The 12,609-nt window shown below is 40.2% G+C and overlaps 1 protein-coding gene across 2 annotated transcripts in view; it reads left to right on the plus strand.

The window, feature by feature from the left end:
* kcnab1b (potassium voltage-gated channel subfamily A regulatory beta subunit 1b) overlaps positions 1-11,879 on the plus strand; it is a 43,848-nt gene extending 31,969 nt beyond the window's left edge. For both annotated transcript variants that reach the window (XM_085253797.1, XM_085253798.1), the window contains exons 9-15: positions 3,219-3,305; positions 7,283-7,368; positions 8,757-8,877; positions 8,956-9,050; positions 10,162-10,282; positions 10,389-10,477; positions 10,570-11,879. In XM_085253797.1, coding sequence (XP_085109923.1) covers positions 3,219-3,305; positions 7,283-7,368; positions 8,757-8,877; positions 8,956-9,050; positions 10,162-10,282; positions 10,389-10,477; positions 10,570-10,659 — 689 coding nt within the window. In that variant the 3' untranslated portion in view covers positions 10,660-11,879. The remainder of the gene's footprint in view (positions 1-3,218; positions 3,306-7,282; positions 7,369-8,756; positions 8,878-8,955; positions 9,051-10,161; positions 10,283-10,388; positions 10,478-10,569) is intronic.
* Positions 11,880-12,609: the final 730 nt, after the last annotated feature.

A 12,609-nucleotide genomic window follows, 5' to 3' on the forward strand; every position in this document is an offset into this window, starting at 1 on the left:
TAGGGCCTTGATGAGACTCATAACAATAAACTTTAGCTCTCATACCCTTGGCTCGATCCACCCCGCTTCCCAAACAATTTGCCATCCGATTCACAGCGCAATGCACCTCCTGCAGTGACTCAGCTCTCTGCCACATTATTAACATTCACTGCAGCTGCAGAAACTCTCCCCCAAACGAGAAACGGGGAATGCGCTAAGAAAGGGTTGGAAGAGAAGGACAGAGAGTACAAAAGAGAAAATGGGGTGAAAGCCAACATCAGAGAGGGGAAGCATAAGCGGTATTAGCAAAGATGAATCCATTTGGCTGTCCATGTAATTGTAAGAGAAAGGTGCAGCATCCCTGCCATAAGTGGAGAGGAACATTTCATCAAAGTCTAATAAACTGACTGAGCGAAACATCTGCTGCCATCATCTTCCTCACTACAGGCTGCCACAGCAGGCCTGCCATTTGACTGGACTGAAGTGATGTTCAGGGGTGTATATGATAGGGTGTAAAAACCTAATGATCAGCGAAAGAGAGAGCCGCAGAACATTTTCTTGCATCAATGTGACGATGCAAGAAAAATCAAGGTCTCTTTAGAGTCATCCTCACAGGAAAAAGACAGCTTCAGCATTTTATAAGGCTCTTTCACAGAAAACACAATTGAAGGCATTCTTCTATCCCAGATGCCAATACAGTAGCTTTGTTGTTCCACATCTTTTTTCCCGATCCAAAAATAGACTCCTTTCACAGCCAGTGAACTCCTGCTAATCCACGAGACAGCAGAAACCTCTCGTGATGACGGTGCAGGCTCAGATTAGGATCCGTGTAATGGGTGTTTCTGGGATTGTGGGAGTGCAAACGACAGAAGAAGGAATAAGTGACTGTGATGGTAGGAGGGAGAGTATAACTCTCAGCTGGGATTAGTGGGTGATGATGAAGCCTGTGGTACTAATCTGCCACGCACACACGCGCTTACTCAAAAGCGCGAGAGTGTCTTTTGCCTCGACTCCCTGTTACTCTCCTGTCGTCTTGTGCGACAGTCTCTTGTGTGCGCTTTTCTTCTTTCATCTGGTCTTCTGTGTGTGTGCGTGAGTGGAGGCCGATCTGCTCGCAATACTTTGTTGCCGTCACTTATCCTCTCCTCAGCATACAGTGTTACTCCTCTAACAAATACTGAGTGCGACCTTTCCTCTGATCCCTCGTCTTTCTGATCAGGCTCTAGGCTTTGAATTGTTTGGTTCCTCCACCAGCTGCCAGCAGCATTTATTTATGTAACAATAAGAAAGGATTGCACAGGTGTTTTTTTTTTTTTTATCTAAGAGAAGGTGCCTGCGAGCTTGGTTTGACAGTGATTAACTCTGAAAATAGTTCTGAACCTTATAAATTACAATTTTGAATCAAAACTGATTCCTGTTTGTGCAGTGAAAATGGTGGCAGGTGCATAAAACTTACAGCTGAGTAGTTGTGACAGTAATTAAATTAGAAAATATGTATTGATTACAGCTATTCCTGTGAAGTGAGCAATGTGTTCTATACATCTTTTATATGCATGTTTGATTTTTAGAAATCAGAGTAAAGTGCTAAGTAAAGCTATCAAACTTTGTGAGTGAACAGCATTGGCATCTTCATTCACTGTCACGCTGAAAATATAGCCACTGCCAATCAGATGCCAGATGATATTGCACTGTGGATAAAAATCACAGTGCTGTCAGTTTTGGTAAGTTTTACAAAATGAAGTGAAATGAATTCCCAAACCATGACTGAGCTTCCAGCGTGTTTTACAGATGCCTGTAAACACTCACTGTTACACCTCTATCCTGATGTCCTCCGTACAAAGTGATGATGGTTTGAACAGAAAGTTTGGATACACTCTGGATTTACTCCATAAGACCTGTTGCTACTGATTTTCAGATATATCATAGCCTTTTCTCCCCATTTCCCATCTTGGCAGCCACTCTTCCACTGAGTCTATTTCTGACCGGACATGACTTTCAGATACTGTTCATCTGCTGTACAGTTTAATACATAATACAGTTTTATGTCTGTGAAACTGTTATCTTTGGCATTTTTTTCTAGATTAAACTAAAGGAATTGGAATGTGTATTCATAATATGTATTTTTGCAGTAGGCTGCTAGAACCAAAGTGCCAGAAGATATAGTTTAAAATAATTCATGTGTTACATGTAGACACCATACTAATTCATCTTTTGAGTTAGGTCCCCCTTTTAATGCCTGTCAGCTAGTCTGCGTTAGTTCCATGTTTGTGTGTTCATGTCTTTTGTTTGGATCTTTAATCTTTTCTTGTTTTGGGTTCTGGTTGGACTTTGTCATTCTTTGGGTTCTGGATTCTGCTTAGACTTATTTCTGACTACCTGTGTCCTGCATTTGGACCCACATCTCTTAATTACCAGCCTGTTAAGCCCTGAAGTATAACGAATCAGCATTTTCATTTATAAAAATTTTCTTTCAAACATCATCTTTTCTTATTTTATTAAAACAAAAGGGCAACAAAAACATCCAAAGGTTTAACTATGTGAATCTTGACACTACAATGTGCCACTAAGATTATTGATATAAATTATGGCTTATTCCAATCATCTGTTTAGCACTCATGCTCACACTGTCAATATTTACTGGAACATACAGAGTACTACCATAGCTAATTATTATATTACTGCAACTGGAGCTGACTTCTGCTGCAGCAAGTCAGGATGACGGCCATGACGAAAGCAAATTAACAAAACTAAAAACGAAAACTGAGCCGTGTCCTTTGTCTTTAAATGGCCACAAAGCCTCCTCGAGCTGGATCAAAGCTGCAGCAGGCCAGATGCAGCTGGAAGGCTCTGAGTCACATGTGGCCAACTGTCACTTTGTCATGTTTACGAACATGTTGAGCTCAAACCCCCCAGGAGCCACTTCACCTTATTATTATTGTTTTTGCCTTTTACCTGACATAACTGTGACTTTTGAATGCATTTGAATATCCCTTGTTCTTTTGAAACTGGCACCCCTACCAGCTAAGCATGTCGCTGTCGCGGTGTTGGCTAAAAAGTGAAAATAAAAAATGATCTCTCTTTTCTGCAGATGTAGGTCACACTCTATGTATCCTTGCACATGCCCATTTATTTCACCATTATAAGAAGGACACCCAGGACTCATGGTTCCTATTAACTGTCTTCTTTTATTAGAACCCAAACCTCTCTCTCTAAACCTGGCTTATGTCTTCTCACTCTAGGTTTAAAGGGCTCCCTCCAGAGGATGCAACTCGAGTATGTGGATGTGGTCTTTGCCAACCGGACAGACACCAATACCCCCATGGAGGGTAAGTGATTGCCAACCCAGACTTCATGGGGCTGTTGGGGGGGAGTTGAGCCAGCGACAATACATGTTGTTCTGTAACATGAGAGGGTGAGAAATTCTGATGAAGCCGCTGCCCGTACTGGACCGGCGGCCTTTGGCTTTGACCAAAAGGGGGGTTTGTTTTTGCGGTCAGGTTTATGTGTTTTTCCTCTGACATATCCCCGAACATATTACAAGTAATATGACAATCTTTCCTCGTCTCTCTTCCCTCTATTTTAGTCCACCAGTCTCCCTCTATTTCTCTTCTGTCTCAGCGGGATCGCTAGCTTCCACAGGGTCTCCAAACTGCACCCGCTCCCAGCCCTCCCTGCTCTTCAGAAGCAGGATTATCCGGCCCCTATGGGGGAAGCTGGTGTATTTTTGGGTTGGTCTCACTAGATACAAGCCCTACTGAGTGCTATTTTTCTTTAACGCTCTTGTGCTTCCTTTCCCACACATCTACCTTATGTTACCACCATTTATTTCTTTTAGACACTTCCAGTTTCTTACTCTATTATCTCTCCCTTGCCATGTGGGCATCACAGATACTTGAGCCCCTTTTCTGTCTTTCCACACAAACTCTCAAACCACAGGTAGTATTTGAGTGAAAGGATGGAGGCGCACTGATCTCACTGAAATATTTTCCATTCTTTCCTCTTTACCCCCCTCCTCCTTCCCCCTTCGCTTCCACCCGTGGGAGCCAACAGACTGTGGGAGGCCTGTCTGTCATAGCGATCGTTCCAGGGTCCTTGCTGTCACTGGTACCAGTGGCTGGTGACTAGCAGGCAGACCCCGCAGCCTTCTCTATCAAACCTTTTAGTCTTTTGCCCCCTGCAGATGAAGTCTCTTCAGCTCATGTCAAGAACTGTGATCTGATTGAGAGTCTGACAAGATGATAGGAAGTGAACAGAGAGAGAGACGTCAGCTGAAAAATATATCCTGACAAATGTAAAGCAGGCAGGCTTTTATCACCTCTGCAGCACATTTGGCCCATTAGTCAGCGTGAGAAATTGGTCTTGTTTGCTTCATAATTTAATACAAAGGAGCATGGCTACCCTTCTAAATCATTGTTAGGGTATCAGTCATCCTTAAAAACTTGAGAGTGAGGGAGCGAGGATGAACCTTGTGCATGAAGGGACTGTTTAGCAGATCTCTCTGTGACTGACACTCCAACATCATGCTGCTAAAGCCTTAACTGCGTTAACAGCAAAAACACCAAACAGCAAAACAGCACTAGTTTCAAATATGCCACTGAACAGGTGAATCTGCATCCATCTGCGTTTGCATTTGTTTTTGTGACTTTAACTGCTTCCGACTTTGTGTGAGACAGCTTGCGTCCCCGTGGGGACCAAAAAAGTGATGTCATGGCTGCAGAGTCTGCCTTTGTTATAATCATTGCTTTTCTTCTTCCATCGAGTCATGCTTTTCTGCACCCGTGTCATCTCCCTGCTTGTTCTTTTGTCTTTTTCTTTCTTTCTTTTTGGCTCGTATCCAGTCCAACAGCAGGGACAGACCAAGTGCGTGCTGCAAATATACAACTTCTTCCTTCACGGAAGACTCTGTCTCCCCTTTCTCTGACTGCTCTTTACTAGAGCAGCTGTCAAAGTGATGAGACGCTATGTGAGTTTTTCTCCAGCTGAATATGACAAGAAGGTTCTCGAAGGAGGGGCGTGTGTGCCACAGTCAATTCATTGAATGAATAGGTACAAGGGTAGCTCGCAGAATAACTCGCCCAAATCCAGCCGCAACATTGGTACCCAGTCACTCAGAATCACATTTGATTTGAGAGAGGAGTGAAGCCATTCAATAAGCTGAATATGAAAATACCCCAGACCAATTGAATAAAGAACAGAATGCAGAGGCAGACAGACAGAGGAGCGAAGAAGACATGGCATCAGTAAAAGGATTTTATATCAGTCCTTCCAGCCGAGTTTTATTCTCTAGCAAATGAAATGAAACCGCCACAGCACACTGAACATGAACCCCTTAGCTAGCAATGCAAAGTGCCAGGACATCACCTCTCTCTCCTCACCTGTTCATTACAGAAGAAGAGCATGGAAAATGATCTCACCTACTCAGCATTACTAAACGTATCTTTATTATTTCTTTCCCCACGCTTTTTTTCCACAGTCGTATAACTTAGAACGGGTCTCATCTGTCACTGACAATCTCCTGTGATGTGACATATTTCCATAAATGAGCAATATTTTTAGTTGTGTTCTACGTCCCCGCTGTTAGACGCCTCACTATAAAGAAACTCTCTGAAATGACATCCTCAGAGATACCTGCCCAGACAAATATGGATATCAGTGGGAGTTGGAGGCTTTCTTACACCCTCTGTGCTGCACTGTGATACCTGCCGGCTGAAGCTGGCCAATGTTCCAGACCTTGGGGTGTGTTGCTGACTAACTCTGGCTAGCAGCCAAGCAGTTTTTAAGTTTGATATGTTTCTGTACTAATGAGAATGCTTTGAGATGCGTTACTTGGATTTTGTTAGCTTTGCGCAGAGCCTGTTTCTATATCCCTTTTCCTCTGTTCTTTGCGTGCTAGGCTAATTGGCTTCTGCATATTTGTGCAAATGCAATCTCGGCATCTAAATTGTACACTGATGTCATACATTCATTTTTTCACGTGTGCGCTCTTCATTGCGTGTTTTTGCCCACAGCTTCACCCACATCACCCTCCAGGAAAACACTGCGGTGTGGTTTTTTTTTTTTTTTTGTGAGTGGGGTGTCAATGGTGTTTGCAGCACATCTCACCTGAGCACAGGATCAGTGTGGCATCTGCTGTTGGAGCTGATGACTCATCGAGCCCTTGTGGCAAGAAACTTTATGTTAAGACTTGAACGTTTCAATGAATCAAGGTGTCATCTTTTTTTTTCCCCTCCCGGCATTGAGATGGATTATACGTGTATTTGCAAACTGTTATTAACTGTGTGTGCCTCTGAGGTTGCTACATGGTTCGCAGCATTTTTTTTCCTTCTATCTTTACATCCCTCCAAATCCCTCCCTCCCTTCCTCCCTCCATCCCCTTTGGAGCAGATGTACTGTTATTCCTCTACCCTCCCACCTGCTTCACCCACATGCACACTTGCTCTCTGTCTCTCACAAAGCTACATTTCGGTCTAGAGAGAGAAAACTACTGATGAAAAGGAATCGCTCTTTTTTTAATCACACTCTGCGCTCTCATCTCCTCACCCTCATATCCAGCCTTTCTGCTTCACATTTTGCATGCAGCATTGTACTAAGGTGGCAGATGGTTTATTAATTCCTTTACAGACTGAAAATAATCTCATGAATTACTTGATCACACTGCCTTTGGTTTCTTTAGTAATTAGAAAGTTTGCGGGTAGCATTTAACGCACACACATTCAGAATAATAGCTGTTTCTCTTCATGCGTTAGATATCCTTTGAGAAAGTACTTCGCAGGGGTTTTTATTAAAAACTATTTAACTCTTCCACTTTTTCAAAAAACGCTACTTTCCTGCCACATCCTGAGGCACAAATACACAAACCACTGAAGGCCGCTGCTGCTGACTTCAGCCCCTTCAGTATTTTTGCTGTGGTTTCCTCCACGGCACAGGCAGCTGAGTCTTTTAACCCTGCAGCCTTTGGCCTCATTAAGTAGTGTGACCCCAGCAAAAAATATCTGCTCACACATGGGTTTAAAAGAAGAGGCTGGACACTTCAAGGATCCACTTATCTTTTTCATTGTCCTGCAGTTTTACCAAAGTTTTAAAGCTCTTGGAATCTTCTTTGAACCTGCAAGTCTTCTCATAATTGTGTTATTACCTGATGAGAGAAAAAAACTGAATTTAGTATTGCTGTAATATACTTTCTATGTTATAATGTGAAAATAATGCAAGTTAAGCTGTTGAGACAACCTCTCAAATTTCTAGCATGACTCCATTCACTGTTCAGTTATTGATGATGCACATATCTGCTCTTTAATGTTTGCAGAGATAGTCAGAGCAATGACACATGTGATCAACCAGGGGATGGCCATGTACTGGGGGACATCACGGTGGTCTGCCATGGAGATCATGGTGAGTGACAGGAAAAGGTATTTACCTTTCCAGGACAGAGTATTTATTTTAAAAATGAATAGGCGTAATAGGTTGATATGCACTCACTGGTCACTTCGATAGTTACACCTTGCTGGGTTAAAACCCCTTTTGTCTTCAAACCTGCCTTCATGGGTGGAATCCAGTGGTTATTTGAGTTACTGTTGACTTCTTTGAAGTAGTCTGACCAGTCCTCTGAGCTCTGGCATCAATAAGGCATTTTTCACACAGAGATCTGCTGCTCACTGGATGCTTTGACCTACTCTGTAAAACGTACAGATGGCTGTGTGGGAAAAATCCCAGTAGATTAGAAGTTTCTGAAAAACTCCACCATGCCATGCTCAAAGAAAGTTAAATCACCTCTCTTCCTTATTGTGATGCTCAGTTTGAACTTCAGCTGGTAAGCTAAACAGATCTACATGCTTAATATATTACATTGCTGCCATGTGATTTGGCCGATCAGATATTTGGAGTTAAACAGGTGTATCTAATGAATTGGCCAGTGAGAGTACATCAGGTTCTTTTTAATCCTTGTTATGATTTTTTACCATGAATACATGCAGTGCTCTCTATAAACTTTACTTGCATCACTTTTATGTTTTATATATTTTAGAATAATTTTTTTATTTAAATTTGATTTCATTAATTAATTTATTTACTTGTTTCAATTTCAATGTCCAGTTTAGTCTTGTTTCAGTTCATTTCCAGAGTGGTTTGATTTGTATTGTGTTAAAAATCCGTAGTGTTATCTTGTGGTAACCTCAGTTTTCTTAATCATTAAAAAATGTAAAGAGTGTTTTATCAGGGGCAAAAATTTCCCATTCAAAATAGATATTACAATTTAAATGAATCACTCATTGAAGGTAGTTTTTAAATTAGCTGAAGTCTAAATAAAGAGATGTACCATTTACAATGAAAATATCCTTTATATTTAAAAAAAGAAAATCTTTTAGATAGTTTTGTGAGTACATAACATTGTTTCAGCTATTATCGTTTATAATTTATTTCTGCTAACTTCACACTTTAGTTGTAGCTTTTTGTTTAGTTTTACTGCAGTAACCCTGGTTAGGATGTGCTTGGCTAAAAAGAAAAAATATATAGTGTTGAAACTGACTGACCACTGACTCTGATGATCAGCCTCACATGTGATGTTTTGCATTGTATAAACAAATGTGAACAGAGTTCAGTGACTAAAGTGTCTAAATTTTGTTGTTGTTGCTGAAGCTGTCAGCGCTGTGAAAGATGTGCAGTTTCCTTGTGCTATACAAAGAACCGCGGAGCGATAAAAGTCATTAAATACAAAGAGTCAGTCTTACACATTACCTTATCACTTTCTGCCATCCTCATCATTCTGTCCGCTCCACATTTAGGAAGCGTATTCTGTGGCCAGGCAGTTCAATCTCATCCCACCAGTGTGTGAACAGGCAGAGTATCATTTCTTCCAGAGGGAAAAAGTGGAAACTCATCTTCCAGAGCTCTACCATAAGATAGGTAGGTCTTAAGGAAAATTTTCTGAATATCAAATTTGCCTAATTTGCTTGTTGCTTAATTGTGACTGTGATCTTGCAGGTGTGGGTGTGGTCTCTTGGTCACCTTTGGCCTGCGGGATCATCACAGGAAAGTACGAGAATGGTATCCCAGAATCCTCCAGGGCCTCGATGAAGGTACAGGTTAAATTTGACCTCTGTGGTGCTACATATTTGAACTGATATTGGGGACAATGTCAGTTCAAACTAAACAAACTAAAAGTAGATATGATCATTTCCATTTCACAGTGAGACAGTGTATTTGAGACAGGCCATGTTTAGCTTATCAAAACTAAATAACAGCCAGAATTCTCACAGATGGGAGAATTAAAGATGAAATGAGCCCAAGATTCTCAATTACTCTGAGAACAAAGTTGTCAGGTGGCATCGATGAGAAGTGAAATTCACTTTGTCTATTTAAAGTGGATTATTTAATGGACGCAAACTGCATTTCGTTGCCCTGTACCTGTGCATGTGCAATGACAATAAAGTTGAATTCTATTATTCTATTCTAATTCTAGTCTAAAGATAGATCATTTGCTGCCATCCAGTTCTTTATAGCATTAATGCGGTCCTTAAGGATAATAATTTGGTTACACTCTGGTGTTTAAATGGCATGTACAGGTAGCTATCATCTGCATAACAGACTTCAGAATCACTCAGGATGTTTCCAAGTGGAAGTATATACAAGGCAAAAAAGATAGGCCCCAGGAGTGAACCTTGGGTAGACCGCAAGATAAAGTAGCAAAAGACTGCACAGCACTCAAAGGAGGATACCAGAGGGGAGGTGGGAAGGGGTGCACGTTAGGTTGAGAAAAGAAAAGTGCAGAAGCACCTTATGGTCTCCATAGCAATCAGGATGTTTTTAATTTTTTAATGTTATTTTTTAATTATTATTAATTAATATATTTTGTATTTATGATTAATGAACTTTTTTTAATAGAGTGAATGTTTTATTTGTTTAATGTTTATTTGTGTGTGGGAGCAGTCAACCACATAATGTACGAAATTCCTGCAGGATTAATAAAGTTTCATTAATTGAGGACACAAAATTAGCGGAAGCAACTGAGAGAGACAGAAAGGGAACAAATCCAGACCTGATCTAGAGATGTTAAGTGAAGTTATACATCAGGATACTATGATCAGCTGTGTCAAAGGCAACAGAAAAATCCAGCAATACAAGAACTGAATAATCATCTGCCTATCTTTGCATGTAAATCTAACACATCTGCTTTCACTGCTCCTGTAGCCATACCAGTGGTTGAGAGAGAAAATCGTGAGTGAGGAAGGGAGAAAACAGCAAGCCAAACTAAAAGAGCTGGCTCATATTGCGGAGAAGCTTGGATGCACTTTGCCACAGCTAGCCATAGGTAACAGATAGCGTCTATTTGTCAAAGCAAATATATGTCTTTGGAAGTTCTTTCTCCTTTGATACCTCATTGCAAGTCTGAGATTTCTCCTTTCTCTGATCTTCAGCCTGGTGCCTGAGGAACGAGGGAGTGAGCTCAGTGCTTCTGGGGTCCTCCAGTCCAAGCCAGCTCACAGAGAACCTGGGAGCCATTCAGGTACAACATCATGTCAGTGTAATCTCTTCATTAGCTGGTCTTGAGGCACTGCGTTATCATGAAGTACTTTTCCTATGTCATGTTCATTTTAGGTGATTCCAAAGATGACAGCAGGCATCGCCTCAGAGGTGGATCATATACTAGGCAACCGTCCACATAGTAAAAGAGACTACCACCATTAGGATGGACATGTTTTAGTGAACTATGCTCCCAAAGCTTATCAAAGCTCACTTTTCACAGCCATGGCACCACAGGGTGTGCCCAAGATGCTTGCGTGTGCGTATGACTATGTATGTGTGTGCGTGTGTGTGTGTTTGTGTGACTATGTAATGTGTTATGCTTTGCTCCTTCAACCAGTACTCATTAGCGTAAAGTGAGCTACTTGACAAAGCATGCATGCTACAGCTAAAGTAGCCAGCCACTGGAGTAAACAAAACAAAGACAAAGGATCCAGTGAGATAATTGCTAGTGTGAAAACTTCTTCCACTCTTACAAACATTGCAGGAGGTGCTGAACCACAAATTCAGAAGAAGCAAAACATTATTTAATTTCAACATACTGTTTGTTGAAATTACTCTCAGTGTAGGTGAAACAAAAACTTAGAGGAATATGCTACCCCATAAGCATCGCATAAAGCTCAGTAAGTACACCAACTGCAAAGCAAAAGAGGATATGTATCTAAATGTGTGCATTACAGAAGTCAAATGTACTAGATGTGTTTTGGAGTGCAAAAAAAATTGGGCCTGGTGTCAGCAAACTGGATGAACAGTCGTGGTTGCAGCTGGAGCTGGTCCGTCATCATGATAAACTGTTTCAGTACTGAATGAACTGAAATTCTGCTCACAGCATTTTTCGCTAATACCATGAGAGCTAATTCTAACAAAAACATGTTTCAAAACATCTGTACAGACTGTTATATATAAATATATATCCTTAATAAGCAGCTATGTCAGAATGAGATTTCTGCCTCTTTATATTTTTTTTTATTTTTTATTTTGGTCAGTTTCACTTATGCAAAAGCACCTCAGAGGGTACTTTCCTACTGCGTCCCTTTGACCCCTTTCAGTTTGTTCTCTGCTGGACTTCCTGTCAGTAGTGATCATGTCCGATTTGTTCAACTTTGTTTTTGTTGTGACTAAAACATTTGTCTATTCTAAGGGGGTGCTTGTGAATTGAACAAACGAAAAGCCATGTAGCTAGTGAAGAGAAAAAATAAATAAAATGAAAAAATGACACCATATGGACCCCTGCAGTAACTGCACCTGGAACTTGCTGAATTTTTGCCCAACTTCTCCCAGATGCCAGCTTTATGTAATGGGATTATCTTTGTTATGTTTGTTCAGACATGTACTTTGGTGTTGTTCATCAGATACATGAAAATAAAAAAAGTTAATCATTCTGATGTGATACGTTTTAAATGTATATAATTATTTTTCTATTGATGTTATGGATGCCTTAGGTTTTTTTGAACAAATGTGAATACATCAAATATTGTTCCCTTACTTAGAATATAAACTGCAATTTAAACAAAATATTCTCATGCTTCTGCTGTTTTGTTTGTTTTGTTTTGTTTTAGTTATTTATGTATTTATTTGCCCTTAGCGTAAATTTAGATTTTCTCGCTTTATATTAAAATAATGATAATATTTTCCCTCTAGAAATTGCATGAGCTTTAATTTACTCATTCATTTACAGTATTTTATTTCTTTTATTTTATTTGTCATGCTAATGCGATTTTCCTGTTTCCAGAGGAGGGAAGCCATTCTTCGATTCTGTGTGTGTTTGTGTGCGATTACGCGGAAACAACATGTGTGTATGTGTATATATATATGTGTATGTGTATATATGTGTATGTGTATATATATATATATAATTTATTTATTAATCCCTCGGGTGGGTTCCTCTGGGAAATTCGGTTTCCAAAAAAGCACAGCACGGACAGAGTTACAGAATATTATATATATATAAATACAAAGACATATATAGATAAATTATACAAAGGGGATAAATAGAATAAATAGGAATAAAATAAAAATAAAAATACAAGTGAATTGCACATTTCAAGTACGGAGTCTATTGCACCGTTGATTATTAACAAAAAGTATTGCACAAAAGGTAATTGCACAGTGAAG

The sequence above is a fragment of the Mchenga conophoros genome, linkage group LG18 (assembly GCF_057382185.1).
Source record: "Mchenga conophoros isolate Kocher_MC1m ecotype Shallow Benthic linkage group LG18, M_conophoros_male_GT1.1, whole genome shotgun sequence".
Classification (NCBI taxonomy): Eukaryota; Metazoa; Chordata; class Actinopteri; order Cichliformes; family Cichlidae; genus Mchenga; species Mchenga conophoros.